General features: G+C 35.2%; 1 protein-coding gene across 1 annotated transcript; it reads left to right on the forward strand.

Annotated features, from left to right (window-relative positions):
- The first annotated feature begins 6,694 nt into the window (after positions 1-6,694).
- LOC132117476 (prenylcysteine oxidase-like) lies at positions 6,695-13,031 on the forward strand. Its single transcript, XM_059526782.1, has 6 exons — positions 6,695-7,046; positions 7,147-7,353; positions 7,528-7,702; positions 7,996-8,207; positions 9,308-9,448; positions 11,832-13,031. The coding sequence occupies exons 1-6, from the start codon at positions 6,953-6,955 to the stop codon at positions 12,491-12,493; spliced, it is 1,491 nt and encodes a 496-aa protein (XP_059382765.1). The 5' UTR covers positions 6,695-6,952; the 3' UTR covers positions 12,494-13,031.
- The last annotated feature ends 6,040 nt before the right edge of the window (positions 13,032-19,071 follow it).

A 19,071-nucleotide genomic window follows, 5' to 3' on the forward strand; every position in this document is an offset into this window, starting at 1 on the left:
TTCTATATATATCTATATATATCTATATATATCTATATATATATATATATATATATATATATATTAGTTATGTAGTATGTATTGGATGTGGTATATTTAGTATATTTTGTCTTATAGAACAACTGAAATAGTATTTTTTTCTCCCCTGTAAAATGTACTCAAATAATTTTTTTTTTTTTTTTGCAACTTCAAAAAAGCTTTTTTTTTTGTTGTTTTTTTCAGTGCACTGTAAAATAAACTATATACTTTTAATATATAATTTTATACTAAATAAAATTATGACTTTTGGAGTGTGTATTAAGAAAATACTATTTCAGACTTTCTACTTCAAAATTTCATGTTTTATGGTGTTTCTTTATAATTATTTGTGAAATTTACAAGCAAAAAGAGTTTCAATACCATTTTTATTTACTTATTTCAGTTTAACTGAAATAAAATAAAATTCAGTTAATGTTTATCTTATTTCAAGTAACATTTTTTATTGTTTTAGTTTTCGTTAACTAACCCTTGTATGAGACTATAAGAGTCTATGCGTTCTTTTTCAGGCAATTATTGATTCAAATGAAAACCTTGAGGATGGCTGTTTAGAACTCGCTACCACAATGCTAACGTGTTTTGGGTGACCGCCAGTTCATTTCTATGGGCTTTCTATTTGTAGCACGTTGCTGTGTGGTTTCTAAAGTGTCCCGGGCATTTTTTAATCTGTTACTCCGCATTTGCTAGAGGGTTCTGGACACTTTTAATGTGCTGTTATGTGGTTGCTAAAGTGTTCTGTTTTTTTATCATGTTGTGTTCTGAGTGGACGATTAAAGGCCCAAATCAAAAGAGCCTAATCACTTACTATACAAAAACAAGTAGTAAAACAAACTGCATGAGTTAAGGGTTGTGATGTAACAGAAATACCGAAAGGGCCTTTTTTCTGTATTGTGACTTATCTGAGTTCAGTGGATTATTGAAAAAGAAAAATGTAGGGTGTTCTGCTCTGTTGTTTAGTTTACCTAAAATAAAAATATCAATTCTGTCATCATGTACTCCCCCTTAAATTGTTCCAAATAGAAGAAGATCATCTTTTTTTTACTGACATTCTTCAAAAAAAAAAAAAAAAAAAAATATATATATATATATAATATTCTTTTTTTTTTCAATTGCAGAAAGAAACTCATACAGGTTTGGGTCAACTTGAGGATGAGTAAATTATGAAAAAAATATATATATTTTTTGGGTGAACTATCCCTTTACCTTGATGGAGGCAGGTCTGGATATGAGCTTGATTCAGCAGAGATAAATCTATGATTTTGAATAAAAGTTACAAGGTCAAAAATTAAAAGAATAAAAATAAAAAAGAAAATAAAGCAAGAAACTTGAATGAATCATTCACAGCATGCATTTACAATAGAAAATGGATTACTAAGAATATTGACATCATTTAAAAGAACGCTGTAAACAACAAGAGACACTGAAGTTTTTTTAGTAGTTTATTCATTTTGAAATGTACTATTTTGATTAAATATCTAAAAACAAATTACTATTTAATCATAAATAAATTATTTTTAGTCCTGTCAGGCCATCTTTGACAATACAGGACATTTGGAGGTTTTATTTTAAGTATGCCAAGAACTGAGTGTGATTTAACAACTGGCCATCAGATAAGAGTATAAAAAATAAAATAAAAAGCATCTGTTATTTTGGTTATCAACTCTTAAAGCAACTTGGTAATAAAATGTAGGAAAATTTGATGAAAATCTCAATTTTGACGCTGACAAAAAATTATTTTAAAACTTCAAAGTATTTTAGTGAACCAGTTTTAACGAAGCACTGAAAGTTAATAACGAATAATAAAATGTAAAATTAGAATAAAAATGCATATCGTATATCATACTGATATACTTTTTTTCCCCACAACATTTCACAACAAACGTTAATCAGTATTACAATAAAAAACGAATATTTAATATAACTGTCATTTGTGCTGAATTATTTTCTTTATCACAAGAAAAACACAGTTTTCATGCTATCGTTCTGTCTCGACATCAACAAAGTATAAAAATATACAATGGAGTATTTTCACCAAACAAGTTCTTCACTTACAAGTCTGGGCACTAGCTTTCTATTAAATTCGAGACATGATTATCCACAACCTCATAGAATCCTCTTAATACAAAGTTGATTAATAATTCAAACTAGTAACTAATTCATTAAGAATAAAAACAGCGGTCATCTCTAATCTGAAAGAAGAGGACAAAAAAAAAACCTTGCATAATAAACTGCATCAGTACCATCCAGTCCAGAAGCAGGCGTTTTGGTTCAGGTCGTAGGTCAGCGTTGATGCCGTGAGCATCCAAACTTAAGAACTGAACTCCGTGGGCTGAATATACAACAGACACCCTTGGAATTCAGTTCTCAAAGCCAAGAGCTCCATTCAGATCTACTGCAAATGCATCAAGTGGGTCATTTTATTTGACCTAAGCAAAAAACTAAACGTAACTTAAAGGTACAATGTCAATAAAAATCACCCAACAAAAGTAGATCATTTCTCATGTGTGATAAGATTAGTTTTTTTTAGATGGTAAAATGTGTCACACAACTGCTTCGACTCCCGTGTAGCAGGATTTTTGTCTAGGGTTTCCTTGTTCCTCATCATGACTCCAGCAATTCTGTGTTTGTTCAAGAACATTTTGTTGAAAGTACTGCATGCTCAGATGCATCCTACTAACATTTGTCAAGTTCAGTTCAACTGCCTTGCAAGAAACAAATAAAACTAAGATGAATCCCTATGATAAAGTATAGTTTAAATAATGTTTACAGTCGGTTGAAATTTGTTTCTAGACAACTCATGCTGACTTTTATTTCTTATATCTTTACAGTTTCTCAAAATAATTTTTACGACAAATAAATGTTGTAATATGATTTACATTATTGTTACTGGCTTGTATTATTGTCTATTCTTAAAGTGGCACACAAAAATCCTGTTTAACAATATAAAACATTTGGGCTGTGTAAGATTTTTTTATGTTTTTGAGGATAAAGAACAACTTTTTATTTTAAAAAGTAATCTTTTGTAACATGATAATAGTCTTTACTAACTTTTCGGATTAATTAATGCACCCTTGCATATTAACATCAATAGTATAAACATACAAACAATTTACTTCTTTAAAAAGAACTATAACTTTGAACTATAGTATATATAAAACTACTGAAAATATACCTCACAAATTGCTTCCCATATGCTACATGTCACTAAATTATGTGTTTTACTTCAACATTTATTAGACATAAAAGAACTGGCATCATAAATGATACATTTGTAAAATTCCTCCAAAACATTTAAACTTTTTTTTGAATCTTGAGTGCATGAAATGCAACGATAATACCTTTCCCATGGAATTACTCGTGATACTTTCTCTTTTTTTTTACTTCTTCAACCCACATGCACATCTGTCATTTATCTGCTTTTTATCACTCACCTCTTTAGTTTTCCACTCTTTTCTCGACAGGTCCACATCATCTGTTGTTGGTGAGTCATTTCGGTACCAGTACCAGATTGAGGATGCTGAATCATGTCTCTCATGCACCTGCAGCGAATGATAAGACACATGCAGAAAAGCTCTTCTGCCGCCTACTCGCTCGGCGCATCCCTATATAAACCGATCGATTAGCTCTCTCATTTGCATGGGCGTTTGTTCCACACTACACACATAGTCATGGGAAAGTCCCACTGCTATCCATTTTGCTCAAAGTGCAAAGATAGCCATAATTGCACAACACGCAGCCCATGATAATAGACCCACGTCACACCACCAGAAGCACAAGCTGTTGCAATCGTGTTTAATGGATAAAGTTGATCGAATAACATTGTTTTTCCATCAATAGGCTGTTATTGTAGACTAGGCTACGTGTGAGCGACGTTGGTGTTGAGAAAACCCCAACCGCCAGTGCAGGAGGAAATGTTGGTTAAGTATTTAACGCACCATTTCCGCTCTGTAAAGTCCGTGGGTTGAGACGGGGAAATCCTAACCCTGTTCGGTTTGCCAATCAAGAGTGCGAGATCTCGTCTTTGCTAACCGTCATATGGCTGTTATTAGATTAACTTTTTTTTCACTTTCCTTATACATACGAGAGTTCTTTTCGGCCTAGTTTCCAAGGGTACCAAAAACACTGCCGAATATCAGACCTCCTGCTCTGGAGATCATTCTGGTTTTCATGCTTTAACGCATTTCCTTGCCCGTATACGAGAATGCCCTGTGTTGTTATTTTTCAACAAAAACCAATGAATTCTAAAAACATTTCCATTGAAAGTAGGCCGGCCATTTACTGTTTCTTTACCGTTACAACAGCACAACATGACGGTAAACGTCAGAAACCATTTTGCAAATCCTGGAATGACTTTTCTTTAGATGTTTTTATAGTATCTTATGACATCAGCCATCATGATTTTTCGGTGTGCTTGCATATCATGTCAGTGGCCCCATGTTGCGCCACAGAGTTTCTCTCTCTCTCCTCACATGACAGAGGAAGTGAGTCAGATCATCACAGGCTCCAGATGACCTGAAGTCATGGGCCACTCGTGACGAGAAGAAAGCGTATAAATAAACACTGCCCTTTAAAAGTGCAAACGTGTCAAATCCAAGATTAATAGCACAGTTTAGGTTGTATAAACTGCCTTTATAGTGTTTATATATATATATATATACACAATATTCCTGAACAAAGGAAAAAAAACTGTATGACTTATGGTGTCATAGCTCATGCTGTTTTTCCTCCTCTGTTCAGGAATATTATACATATACATACTTGAATTTATGAATTTTGATTTGTACCCTACACATGATACATGAAATTTAAGAAAAAATTTTAATAACTGGAATGTGTAGATTATAATAATAATAATAATAATAATCTTTATTTACTGTAGCATTTTAAGGCAATGTTTGAAATGCTGCAAATAAACATTCAGTTCAGTCTTTTTTTTTTAAAGCTGTTTTTTAAAACTCTAGTGTGATCTATTCTAGGTCTACAGGGTATGGCCACATCAATATTTCCTGGACATGTATCAAGTCTGTTCCTGGCACCGGTCATTATGATTTTCTATGAAAATCCCTTTTAATCTTGAGCATAATCTTTGTTTGGGAAATTAGCAGGAAAAAACATAGCCTCTAAGAAACCAGGTGGCTAAAAGGGAATTTCTATTTGACCCAGAATTAACTAACAACTAACACTCCCGTTGATGGCCATCTAACAGAAACACTTAGTTTAAAGGGTATAGTTTACCCGAAAAATGAAAAATCTGTCATTAATTTTTCACCCTTGTGTTGTTCCAAACCCATAAGACCTTCGTTCATCTTTGGAACACAATTTAAGATATTTTTTGATGAAATCCAAGAGCTCTCTGACCCTCCCATAGACAACAAGGGTCCTTACATGATCAAGAAAAGTACAAAGATTATCTACAAAGTAGTCCATGTGATATCAGTTGTGCAACTGTAATGTTACAATGCTACGAGAATACTTTTTTGCGCAAACAAAACAAAAATAACTACTTTATGACACATTTTCTTGTATACTGCGTCACTTGTGGATGTGTGTTCATGGCAGTAGCATTGACGCAACCGCGGATTGAAGTGACCCCAATAACGTGATAATCAGCCCCTGAAATGCTCATTTTACCAGGGGAACCCCACCAAAAAAACTTGTATTTTATACAGCGGAATGCAATTTTTATCGGGGGACCCCCTCGAAATGCAATTGGGCTAGTTTTGGGCCAGTTTTGAATAGCAATTGGGCGGGTTTTGTTGTGAAAACCCTTTCAACCCTTGTAGCGTCGTAACATTACAGTTGAACCACTGATGTCCCATGGACTACTCTGTTGATCATCTTGGTACTTTTCTGTGTCTTGACCGTGTAAGGACCCTTGTTGTCTATGGGAAGGTCTGAAAGCTCTCGGATTTCATCAAAAATTTCTTAAATTGTGTTCCAAAGATGAACGAAGGTCTTACGGGTTTGGAATGACATGAGGGTGAGTAATTATTTACAGAATTTTCAGTTTTGGGTGAACTATCCCTTTAAGCTTTTTTTTTTTTAAATTAAAAAAACAAATAAATAAATACATTTCATGCAATTTATTTCAAAAATACATTTCTCTGTTCAGTTATTTAATTTCATATTATATTTTAATGTCATTTTATTTATATTAATTGCACATAATTTAATTTAATTGTTTAATAAATTTCCCTTGTTTAAGCTTAGTTCTCATTTTAAGACATTTTACATACAATTTGCCGGTAATTTATTTTTTGTTGACTATACTTATTTTTAAAAAGCATAGCGTAATTTAAGTTAGGCCCATTTTTGATTTCACACACAAATGTCCTACTGTCCATATTAACGTTAGTAGAGTCGGGGGAGTGGCCAGCCCCATTTTAGCCATACGGAAACACTCTCTATCTGTCAGTCATATTGCTTATTTTAAAATGTCTTGTGTTTTAAAAATAGGTCGTGTGATTGATGGCAAGTCGCCGAAATCGCTTTTAACTTTCAATAAAAATTACACCTCTGACCAGTACTTTTGAAGAAACCCTTTCCATTATCAGGATTCATTGCATCCCGGAAGAAAGAAGGTTTCTTCTACTCCCATTGGTCGAGTATAAGTTTCAACTGCTCTGATTGGCCAGAAGAGAATATCTTTCGCTCTGATTGGTGAAAAGCGTGCACATGCAAGATCATGCGCTCTTGTTGTCGTGCGGTAGACAAATAGCAAGCAATTATTAACGCAAATAGCTTTTACTCTTCTGTCGAAACGAACTTGATCTAAATCATCAGATATTTAGCGTTTTTTTCAGTATCACAACCGCCAAGAGTTGAGAAGAACTGCACAAAGGCTCGTGCATGCATTCAGCCCGACAGCGCGTGCATCCTCTGTTCATTAAAGGAGTTTCGTCTCTTAGAAACAAACATGAATCACTATCTATTTGTTCTTCTTTCTTTTGTGCATGTATTGGCGGATCCGGATTTTGCTAAACTGGATGGTGCCCCGCCTTCTAAAATAGGTAACGTTAGGCCAAATGTACATGATATGAATTATTCGGCAATACAAGTCATTGTAAAGAAAAGAGCCCATGATAATGCAGTCTGATGTCGTTTTTGCAGCTGTTGTTGGAGCTGGAATCGGAGGAACCGCTACAGCTCACTTCCTAAGGCAACATTTCGGACCGGAAGTGAGAATAGATGTGTTTGAGAAAGGGTCAGTCGGGGGTCGTCTGGCTACAGTCACAGTGAACCACCAGGACTACGAGTCCGGGGGATCCATCATTCATTCCCTCAACCTACACATGCAAGACTTTGTCCAGCAACTGGGTGAGCTGCATTCATAACATATTGCTGAAATATATCATTTAGTAATCACTGACTGAATTAATGCTAGTTATGAGCAACAGTCTTGGCAGAGACTTCTTATATTTCTCATATTTAGAGTAATGGGATTTGTTTTCTTCAGTGCTTTATGCAGTCTCTCATGTCACCCGTCCACAGGGCTGAAGTACAGAAAGAGTGTGGCTGGGAAAACAGCAGTGTTCAATGGAGACGAGTTTATTTTGGAGGAGACGGATTGGTATCTGTTGGATTTGTTTCGCTTGTGGTGGCGCTATGGGATCAGCTTCATCCGCCTGCAGATGTGGGTGGAGGAGATCATGGAGAAGTTCATGAGGTGAGGGGAAGGCTGAAACATCCTGTTTTCTGACACTGAGGAACGAAGGCTCCACAGCTTCGCACTAAACCTGATGGTCTGTGTTGTCCAGCATGTTTTTGAGAATGTCCCAAATGAAGGAAAGCAAGGAAATCTTTGTGAATGATCAATAGCTATGTCAGATGCAACCAAATAATCCTTTTATATTCTGATCAGCATGACAAAAATTGTATGTAGGTACTTGAATTGGGGAACCATCATCCTCTCTTCTGCTCATTTGCTTTAACACGTTCTCCTGTTAATTTTTCTGCCAGAATCTATAAATACCAGGCCCATGGCTATGCGTTCAGTTCAGTAGAAGAGCTGCTGCACTCTCTCGGGGGTTCAGGATTCATCAACATGACCCGCCGCTCACTTTCCGAGTCTCTGTTAGAGCTGGGCGTCTCCCAGCGCTTCATTGATGAAGTCATTGCCCCGATCATGAGGGTCAACTACGGCCAGAACATCAGCATCCCTGCGTTTGTTGGTATGCATTGCACATCCTTGATAGGTTATTAGAATGATACACTAAGCTTTGCACTATTATACACTTCTATATTCTAAAAATAAACCCTAATTCTTTTAGTTTCAGTTTCTTTTTCTATCTTCCCACTGATGAACTACTGATGAAATTATTCACTGATTAATAATCACCTAGTATAGTGTAGTAATCACAATTATAGTTTTATATATATATATATATAGTATGTATAGTGATCCTGATAAAACATTAAATAGAAACAAAATATTTTAATTTTGCTTTGTATTTTAATATTGTAATAATAGGTTTTTGCACCAAAAACAGAAGTTTGGGGTCAGAGAGTTTTGTTGTTGTAGAATTACTACTTATATTATTACTACTTATATTATTATTACTTGTTCAGCAGGAATGCATTCAATTTATTAAATGTGGAAGACATAATGTTACAAAGATTTCAAATTAAATATGATTCTGAACTTTCTATTCAGGAATCTTGAAGTACACACACACATGTATATACCAGGGTTTCCACAAAAATCTAAAACAGCTAAATCGGTTTAAAATTGATAATAAGAAGAAATGTGCCTCGAGCTCTAAATCAACATTAGAATGATTTAAAATATATTCAGATATATTTTCAGAGCTAATACAATTTTAATTTTAATTGTAATAAGAGATATTTTTACTGTACAGTATTTTTAACAAGAAGAAGAACAATAAAGACTTCTTTCAAAAAACATGAAAATAATATTTTGAATGGTAGTGTATATTTTTCTATAATAGTTTAATTTTATTAATAATTTTGTGACTTTGTGTGAAAAAATAAATGTTAATAATAAAAAAAAACCCTGAAGGTTTTGTTGATTGGTTTCAATGAATGTGTTTTGGACACAGTTTTATTTAAAGAGAACAAAAAGAAAGAATCGAGTTTCATGATTTGACACCTTGTTTTGTGTTATGAGGCTAAAAGGAGAAGAGAAAGTTCAGAATCATCCTGAAACAAAGCACATAGTAGTATAATACTCATAAATTGATCTGGCCGTCATAGTTGTCTTCTCAGCAGCTGGTTTCATGTCTGTTCTGAGTCCTCTGCTCCTCTTTGACAGGTGCTGTGTCTCTGGCTGGGGCACAGGCCAATCTCTGGGCTGTGGAGGGAGGAAACAAGCTGGTTTGCTCGGGACTGCTTAAACTAGCAAGAGCTAATCTCATCCCAAGTCCAGTTACAGCCATTACCCTCCGATCAACAGGTATTCTACGTAACCATCAGTTAAACAATAAATCTTCTCCATCGTTGATAGAAGTCATAATCGACTCAAAGTGTGTGTGTCGCCAATGGAGACGAGACACTGTGGTGGTGATTTAAACGATTAAAACTAAATTAGTACCAGGTCCCGCATGAAAAAGACAAGACAAACAAATCTGTGGCCACAGAAAAGCAGAATATGAACGCACGTGCCAAGTCTCTCGCTAAGCATTTCCCTTCTGTAGAAAAACATAAACACTTAGCATGGCGTAATGTATTAAGATACATGAAGTTCAATTAAAAGACCAATTTCGATTATATAGTTATTATTTAATGTGCTACAAGGCAAGCCAAGCAGACTGCTATGAACAAAATGCGCAAACTTTATCCTCCCATACCAGGACTAAGATTATAAAGACAAGTCAGTAGGCCTAGTCTATATGTCTTGTTGTTGACTCAAAGTATATACAGAGCATCAAATATGAACGTGCATTATGAAATGCATTAAGTGATTTTAAAAGGATCTACTCCATACCGGCAAGCAGACGAGTACAGAACCCAATGCTTTAAATTGTACATTAAACGTTTTCCTCCTATAGAAAATCATTATAAATAAAACACATAATGTAGCTTAATGGACAAAGACAGCGATATAAAAGATCTGTACAGTTTATTCTATATGGAAAAATGCTTAACGCAAAACTTTGCATGTTGCGTTTATTCTGGGCTCACCTGCTTGCCTGTACATGTTTTAATACATTACGCCACTGTTGTAAAATGTTGAGAGATTCAAACAAAAAGTTATAAAAAAAAAATAAAAAAGAACAAAATCAAAAATAAAGACTGCAAGTGACGTCGCTAGCGGAAGCGCAAGTGTCTGAGAGTGCAAGTCTGCAGCCAGACCCTGTTGAAATATGCATAGATCAAGCACACTTTGCAAGTGATATCTGTGGTTTTTATGTGAGAAAATGAGGGAATGGACTCGTATTTGGGCCAGAAGTTAGAAGATAAAATGCTTTAATGATGGATTTGTTTCTTACAAACACAGTTTTCACTTCACAAGATGTTAGCTGATGGTCTGGATAACTTGTGGATTATTGTGATGTTTTTATCAGCTGTTTGTACTCTCATTCTGACGGCACCCATTCACTGCAGAGGATCCATTGTTGAGAAAGTGATGGAATGCTACATTTCTCTCAACAAGAATCTAACTTCAAATGTATACGCTAAATTCTTAGAAATGTACTCTTTGTGTTCATGTTGGATTCAAATGGTTTTGATGTTTTAATGACAATTTAATAATCATCAAGAAGAAATGTATATGTTGTTTTCTTCAGACCTGAAATATGTGGATGTCAACATAAATATATAATTCATGAATAGTGTTGCAAAGGGATGGAAAATTTCCAAAAATCCCTGGAATATTCCAGAAACTCCTGCAAAGTTTCCAAAATTTCTGAAATATTTCCAAAATTTACTGGAAATTTTCCACCTTTTTGCAACCCTATTCATAAATATAATTTTGATATTTTATAACAGTGTATCGTTTTTTTTTTTTTAATCAACATGAAATTGAATCAGGTCAGTTGTATCACACTAAAACTTTGACATTGTTGCATAAATACCAAACAACCCCAAAATATCAAAATTAATTTTAATTTCAAAATGAAACCATGTTTATCATAGGAGATATTGTGACCTTAATTTAATGTGTATTTGAATGAATTAATAGATCACATCACCAAATCGTAAAGATTTAGAGTTGGTTTGTCACTGAACAATGCTGCCTTGCTGCTGATCTTATGGACTGATATTAGGGCTGGGCGGTATGACCTAAAATCAAAACCTTGATTAATTGAACACTTTAAGGATTATTGAATTTTTTTTTCTTTGCCCTCATAGTTCATTAAAGGTTTGTACTGTAAATATAATCAACTATTAAAGGTGGGATTTTGTTTTTCTAATGAAAGAGTACATAATTTTTTGCAAACAAATGAATATTGCCATGTCAAAAGTAGAAATGAATCAGAATCTCTTGCGAACAAAATACATTTAAAATTTTGTCACGTGAAAAGTAGCAAATAACTTGCATCTCTTGTAAATGAATATTAGTTTAAATGATGCAATGTGAAAAGTAGATAATAATAATGTGAGATGCTACGAAAGACGCAAGCGCAACAATCACGTCTACTACGGTAGTATGTTTTTAAGGGGAAAGTATGAATAAGATTAAGATAACCAAAACGGGACAATTATGTCACATCGGAGGTTCTGAATTTTGGTTCTGATTCCATTCCATTAATCGTCCAGCCCTAATTGATATAGTAATATACTTTACATTGAGTAAAAAAGCAGAATGTACACTTAACAATATTTTTTTTCTTCAGGAGATTACCAACAATATGAGCTCACCTACGACTCTGAAAATGAAAAGTCATCGGAGCTCTATGACATTGTAGTAGTAGCGACGCCTCTCCAGGAAAACTTCAACTCAGGCATCTCATTCCAAGGCTTTGAGCCACAACTTCCAGAAATAGCAGGCTCCTATCACCAAACGGTGGCCTCCATCATCCACGGCTACCTAAACTGCTCTTACTTCGGCTTCCCCGACCCAAAGCTCTTCCCATTTTCCAGCATCCTGACCACAGACACTCCGGGACTTTTCTTCAACAGCGCCGCCAGCGTCTGTCCGGTCAACATAACCTCCGGCTTCCGCCGAAAGCAGCCTCAAGAGGCCGGTGTCTACAAGGTCTTTTCCCCAAAACCTCTGGAGAAGAGCGAACTGAAGACACTTTTTAAGTCCTACTACTCCGTGCAGATCACAGATTGGTTGGCGTACCCTCACTACGGAAGCACCCAGGGCTTGCCTCCGGTGGTGCTGCACGAGAACTTGTACTTCCTGAATGGAATGGAATGGGCTGGGAGTGCAATGGAGATGAGCTCGGTGGCAGCTAAGAATATAGCGCTGTTGGCCTACCACCGCTGGAACAGACAGCTGGAAATGATTGACCAGAGGGACCTCATGCACAAAGTGAAGACCGAATTGTGATGCAGCTCGTACTGTACGTCATTATGAAGACACTGTGAAGTATGATAAGAGGGATTATACTTGTCAAACCTGTTAGAGACTTAAGTAAGCAACAGCATGTTTTAGATTCAGCACAACGCGGCTTATGTCTTAGTTTTCCTTTTTTGATGCAAGATGCTGAAAGGTTGCATGTGTGCTTGTCTGCCAGATGTTGTGAGATCTGTATCAGGCGGCGGTAATGTGTGGGATGATTTCTCTATTGCTGACCAGCTTGGTTCTTCTGTGAGCTCACTTGTCATGAGCTTATGTGATGAAGTGAAAACGTTGTGTGGAAAGACGTGAGAGTAATTCTCCATTTGTTTAGGATTTTTTTTCCGTTTGCTGAAGAAATCTTATGGTTTCCAATTGATCTTGTGTTTTACATGCTATGTATGTGTAATGTCACTGGGCGAGGAAAAGTATTAGCAGGAGTTTTAGCTTTGGAAACTAATTATTAATTATGATGGCTTGACTTTCACATTTCAATAAATAATGGCTTATGGTCATCTCTAAATAATAATTCTGAATTCTGCCTCAAATCTGGTATTTCTACACAATTCTAATTGCGTGTTCCTGAAAAATTTTAGACTTCACACACACACACACACACACACACACACACACACACACACATAAATATATATATAAAATTTACATTTTTACGATTTTATTTTTTCAAAGAAGCCTCTTAAGCTCACCAAGGCTACATTTATGTAAAATATTTTTAAAAAGCTATATTTTGAAATATTATTATTCTATTTTCTAGACCATCTCACACACACACTGGTTTTCTAGTGTAATTTAAAATATTATTTATTCCTATAATGTACAACGATATATAATTATTTTTCATTTTCTTCAAAGTTTTTAACAAGAACTTATTTGTTATAATTAAATAAACAATTATAAAATTATTTTATAATGACAGGAAACTGAAAATTTGCTATATACCACTATATACCTATATATGAGTATCATGTTGGTGATTTTTTTTTTCCATGTAAGTTATAGCTTCTGACCTTTAAATCAGAATATAATCATGATTTTATGGCATCAATTACTGCTTTATTTAATCAGAAACAGTCTAAATAATATTTGTGTATTTTGCTTTAATTTTATTAGAATTAGGCCAACAGCGCCCCCTAGGGACACTTGTGGCATAATGGTTAGAGTTGGACTTGTGACTTGAAGGTTGCAGGTTCGAGTCTCAGTGCCAGCAGGAGTTGTATGTATTGTAGGAGTGAATGAACAGTGCTTTCTTCCACCCTCAATACCCATGACTGAAGTGCCCTTGAGCAAGGCACTGAACCCTGAATTGACTGATGTGTGTGACTGAATTGACTGATGTGTGTGTGTGCTCTTGGATGGGTTAAATGCAGAGCACCAATTCCGAGTATGAGTTACCATACTTGTCAAATGTCAAGACTTTTTTACGGAATTGAAACTCCTTACTGAGGGCTTTAGGACCTGGGGGAGGCTGCCGCTGCACCTGCTGTTATGGTTTACACCTAACGCATTCTGTACGTGCATTCTCAGATTAAATGCAGCGATCCAAAACAGTGAATCCAATCACCATTCAGGCAAAACTTTGCTTCAAGAATGACCTAATTGCAAGTGAGCACATGTGAGTCGATGCATTCTTCTTTTGGGTAAGACATATCGGCATTATTTGCTGATGCCGATATTTACATTATTGGCCGATTCCGATATTGGTCCGATAATATTGTGCATCCCTGCAAGTGCTGAAAACAGATATGCTGCTCAATATTCTTGTTGAAACAGTGATATAGTTTTTTTTATTTTTTTTATTTGAAGAATGAAAAGTTCAGAGGATCAACTTTTTAAAAACATTTGAAAGGTGTAAAAACATTTGTAAAATTATTCAATATATTGGGCAATGTGGATCATTATAAAATAGTCTACTTCATTCCAATGATTTTATACATAATATATATATATATATATATATATATATATATATACACATACATATATATATATATATATATATATATATATATATATATATATATAATATGTATGTATGTATGTAATATATATAATATGTAATCATATACATTCAGATTGAACATTTATGGGGAGTTACACATTTGATTTCATTGTAGGTAATGTTCTTTAGTCTGTGTGCCTCAAAACTTTGTTAAAATATCCCATACTACATGTATCTGCTACAGTTCAGTAGTAATTCTATACAAAATAAAACAAAACATGAAACATACTGCTAATGTCAGCAATAACAGAAGAGGGCGCTGTTACAAGAAGTGAAGATTTCTCTTCTTTCCGGTCTCTCTGCTTTAAGTTTGTAGGAAAAAAGGTCTTGTGTGTTTAGCAAGTCTGTGAGGCAAGTATTTGAGTTTCAGTCTATCTTTGTGAAGCGCTCCTAGCCAAAATTGCAGAAAAGCGCATCCTGTAGGCCAATGTATCCTTTATTTTATAAAAGCACAATGTTTTGTTGATGTTGTGAGTGCACACAAATAAAAGTAGACCCTTTACAGTTCCGAGTGATGTATTACTCTTACCTTTATGAGCAAAAATGAAGGCGCCTCCATATCCTGTAAAAAGCGCGCTTTAGCTCTAAGCACACACGATTATGCGTCTAATAGTGCACATTTCTAGGCTATAGGTTAAACATTTAAACTAACACTGTGATATGCTTGAACTGTTTTATATCTATAGATTTTTTTTCTAGGCAAGTCATGATGATTTAAGAAGGGTAAATTGAGCAAACATAGGCTATGATCAACTCACTGTCTGCCGCTGGCCGCTTGGTCATTACTTGTGACTTACTTGGTCATTAAAAAAAAAAAACTTACATTACGAACAAATAAATGCTCCAAACGTTTTTCTAAATTAACTTATAAAAAAAAATAAAAAAATTAAACTAAATATAACCACTTTGACATTACATACAAAACTGGACTATTTTAGCTGAAACAGTAGTAGGCCTATACGCTGTTTTGGGAAAAAAGACGGGCTCGGGTCAGACTCGGGCCAAGAATTTTGATGAGCTGTCGGACTCGGGCCGGGCAAGGCCTATATTTGAGGCCCGTGCAGGGATCTACCTTGTGTGTCAAAACGCTGTGAGAAACTACAGAGATTCTCTGGAACATTAACCATTTAAGTGTTGTTTGCAGATAGGGGTTTTGAGCAATTCTTCACTGAATTCAGATGCCACACTGCACTTATTATTAGTCAATGACATGGGTTTATGGTGTTTATAACCTAAATTTATGTTGCAAGATGCATCTGTGTCTGAATGAGTTTATATATATATACTATATATATATATATATTATATATATATATATATATATATATATATATATATATATAAAACGTCACACACAACCCACCGATACTACACCATGAGGATGCCGTTTTCTATCTTTAATGCTAATCTTAAATACCATAAGAGAAACCCATTCTCAAAGACTTACTTTTAGTCATTATTTTATTTGGGCAGCACACATATTCTGAATGCCTTTGGCAGAATTCAAATGAGCCATTTTAATCTAGATTAATCTAGATTAATTCCAAGATTACAGTGAGATTAATCTAGATTTTAAAAAATTATCTATGCCCACCACTAATATATATACATTTATACAGTACCCTCCATAAATATTGGAACAGTTAAGACCAAATTGCTTTCTCTGCTGTGAAGTCAAGACATTTGCAAATATGACTAAAAGATGATTATGCGACGAAACTACAGAATGTCACATTTTATTATTCAGTCTTTTGCCACAAGTTTTACCAAATAAAAAGGACAGCACTTTTAGAAGTGAGCATAAGTATTGGAACAGTTGAATTTAAGGCAGAAGGCCCTGACTGCGGGTGTCGCTGTTGGACAGTGTTTTCTCTACTTCCTGTTGGCCTTCTGTTGCTAATCGTAGCTCCGTGTATCTGTTTTTATTTATTTATTTTTTTTCTCTAGAATCTTTATCTTACTATCACTCTCTGTCTTTTAAAGTGATAAAATATAACTTAATTCACACCATATTTCTGATATTATCGATCAATCTTATCAGATTAATTTTGATCGTTCACTTTTATTTTATATCCGTGAGTGCAGTACACCTGCAAAGCGTTAGCACTCGTTAGCTTGTCATTAGCGTTTTCATTCGAACCTATCGCTGTTTTCTTTTCTCCTCTCCTCTCTCTCGCTCCAGTTTTTCACAAGTTCATCAAACAACCGCAGTAAGAATATTTCATCAAGCACGGTGAGTAATGGCTTCTCCTGCTGTTGTTATTTGCACCTCTTGCCACAAGTACAGTTTATCTATCTCTGTCGCAGATGAGGGATTCACATGTGATAAATGCAGGGAAATAGTTAGGCTGACAGAGAAGATTTCAGAATTACAGACACGCATCCAAACTTTAATTGAGGACAGTAAGAATGTTTGGGCTCTAGATACAGCTTTGGATGCGTCTAGCTCAGGGATTCCCGTACATTGTCCGGTTCCGGCAACAGAGCCCCTGCAGCAGTGAGTGAGGCAGCGTAGTCGTGAGAGGTATAGAGACTGTGTCTGTTCCCCGAACTAGAAAAAACAAAAAACGTCCAAACCAAGTTACGATTAACAATTTAATTGTGGTTCAACAAATAAAAAACAGATGCAATATGGATAAACAAATGATAAAGCTTGGCTTATTGAATATCAGATCCCTTTCTACAAAAACACTTTTTGTAAATAATATGATCACTGATCATAATATAGATTTTTTTGACAGAAACCTGGCTAAAACCTGATGATTACATTATTTTAAATGAGTCCACCCCCCAAGATTACTGTTATAAACATGAGCCGCGTCTAAAAGGCAAAGGGGGAGGTGTTGCTTCAATTTATAACAACGTTTTCAGGATTTCTCAGAGGGCAGGCTTCAAGTATAACTCGTTTGAAGTAAAGTAACCTATCCTACAGAAAAGCATTAAAAACTGCTAGATCCGATTACTTTTCTTCTCTTTTAGAAGAAAACAAACATAGCCCCAGGTATTTATTCAATACAGTGGCTAAATTAACGAAAAATAAAGCCTCAACAAGTGTTGACATTTCCCAACACCACAGCAGTAATGACTTTATGAACTACTTTTCTTCTAAAATCGATACTATTAGAGATAAAATTGCAACCATTCAGCCGTCAGCTACAGTGTCGCATCAGACAGTGCACTATAGACCCCCTGAGGAACAGTTCCACTCATTCTCTACTATAGGAGAGGAAGAATTGTATAAACTTGTTAAATCATCTAAACCAACAATGTGTATGTTAGACCCTATACCATCTAAGCCCCTAAAAGAGGTGCTTCCAGAAAACATAGATCCTCTTCTGACTATTATAAATTTCTCATTGTCATGAGGATATGTCCCCAAAACCTTCAAACTGGCTGTTATTAAGCCTCTCATCAAAAAAACACAACTTGACCCTAAAGAACTAGTTAATTATAGACCAATCTCGAATCTCCCTTTTCTGTCCAAGATACTAGAAAAGGTGGTATCCTCACAATTATATTCCTTCTTAGAGAAAAATGGTATATGTGAGGATTTAGAGTTACAAATGATCTGCTCTTATCATCTGATCGTGGATGTATCTCTCTATTAGTTTTATTGGATCTTAGTGCTGCGTTTGACACAATTGACCACAACATTCTTTAGCATAGACTTGAACACTTTGTTGTCATTAATGAAAATTTCATTAGCATGGTTTAAATCGTACTTATATGATCGCCATCAGTTCGTAGCAGTGAATGAAGATGTATCATATCGATCACAAGTGCAGTATGAAGTACCTCAAGGCTCAGTACTAGGGCCGCTACTCTTCACGCTTTATATGTTACCCTTGGGAGATCTCATCAGGAAAAATGGTGTTAGCTTTCACTGTTATGCTGATGATACTCAGCTCTATATTTCTTCGCGGCCCGGCGAAACACACCAATTTGTAAAACTAATGGAATGCATAGTCGATATAAAAAACTGGATGACGAGTAATTTCTTACTGCTAAATTCTGAAAAAACAGAGGTGTTAATTATAGGACCTAAAAACTCTGCTTGTAATAACCTAGAACACTGTCTAAGACTTGATGGTTGCTCTGTCAATTCTTCGTCATCAGTTAGGAACCTAGGTGTGCTATTTGATCGCAATCTTTCCTTAGAAAGCCATGTTTCTAACATTTGTAAAACTGCATTTTTTCATCTAAAAAATATATCTAAATTACGGCGTATGCTCTCAATGTCAAATGCAGAAATGTTAATCCATGCATTTATGACCTCAAGGTTAGATTATTGTAATGCTTTATTGGGTGGTTGTTCTGCACGCTTAGTAAACAAACTACAGCTAGTCCAAATTGCAGCAGCTAGAGTTCTTACTAGAACCAGGAAGTATGACCATATTAGCCTGGTTCTGTCAACACTGCACTGGCTCCCTATCAAACATTGTATAGATTTTAAAATATTGCTTATTACTTATAAAGCCCTGAATGGTTTAGCATTTCAGTATTTGAATGAGATCCTATATAATCCTCTACGTTCGCTACGTTCTCAAAC

Source organism: Carassius carassius, chromosome 36 (assembly GCF_963082965.1).
Source record: "Carassius carassius chromosome 36, fCarCar2.1, whole genome shotgun sequence".
Lineage (NCBI taxonomy): Eukaryota > Metazoa > Chordata > Actinopteri > Cypriniformes > Cyprinidae > Carassius > Carassius carassius.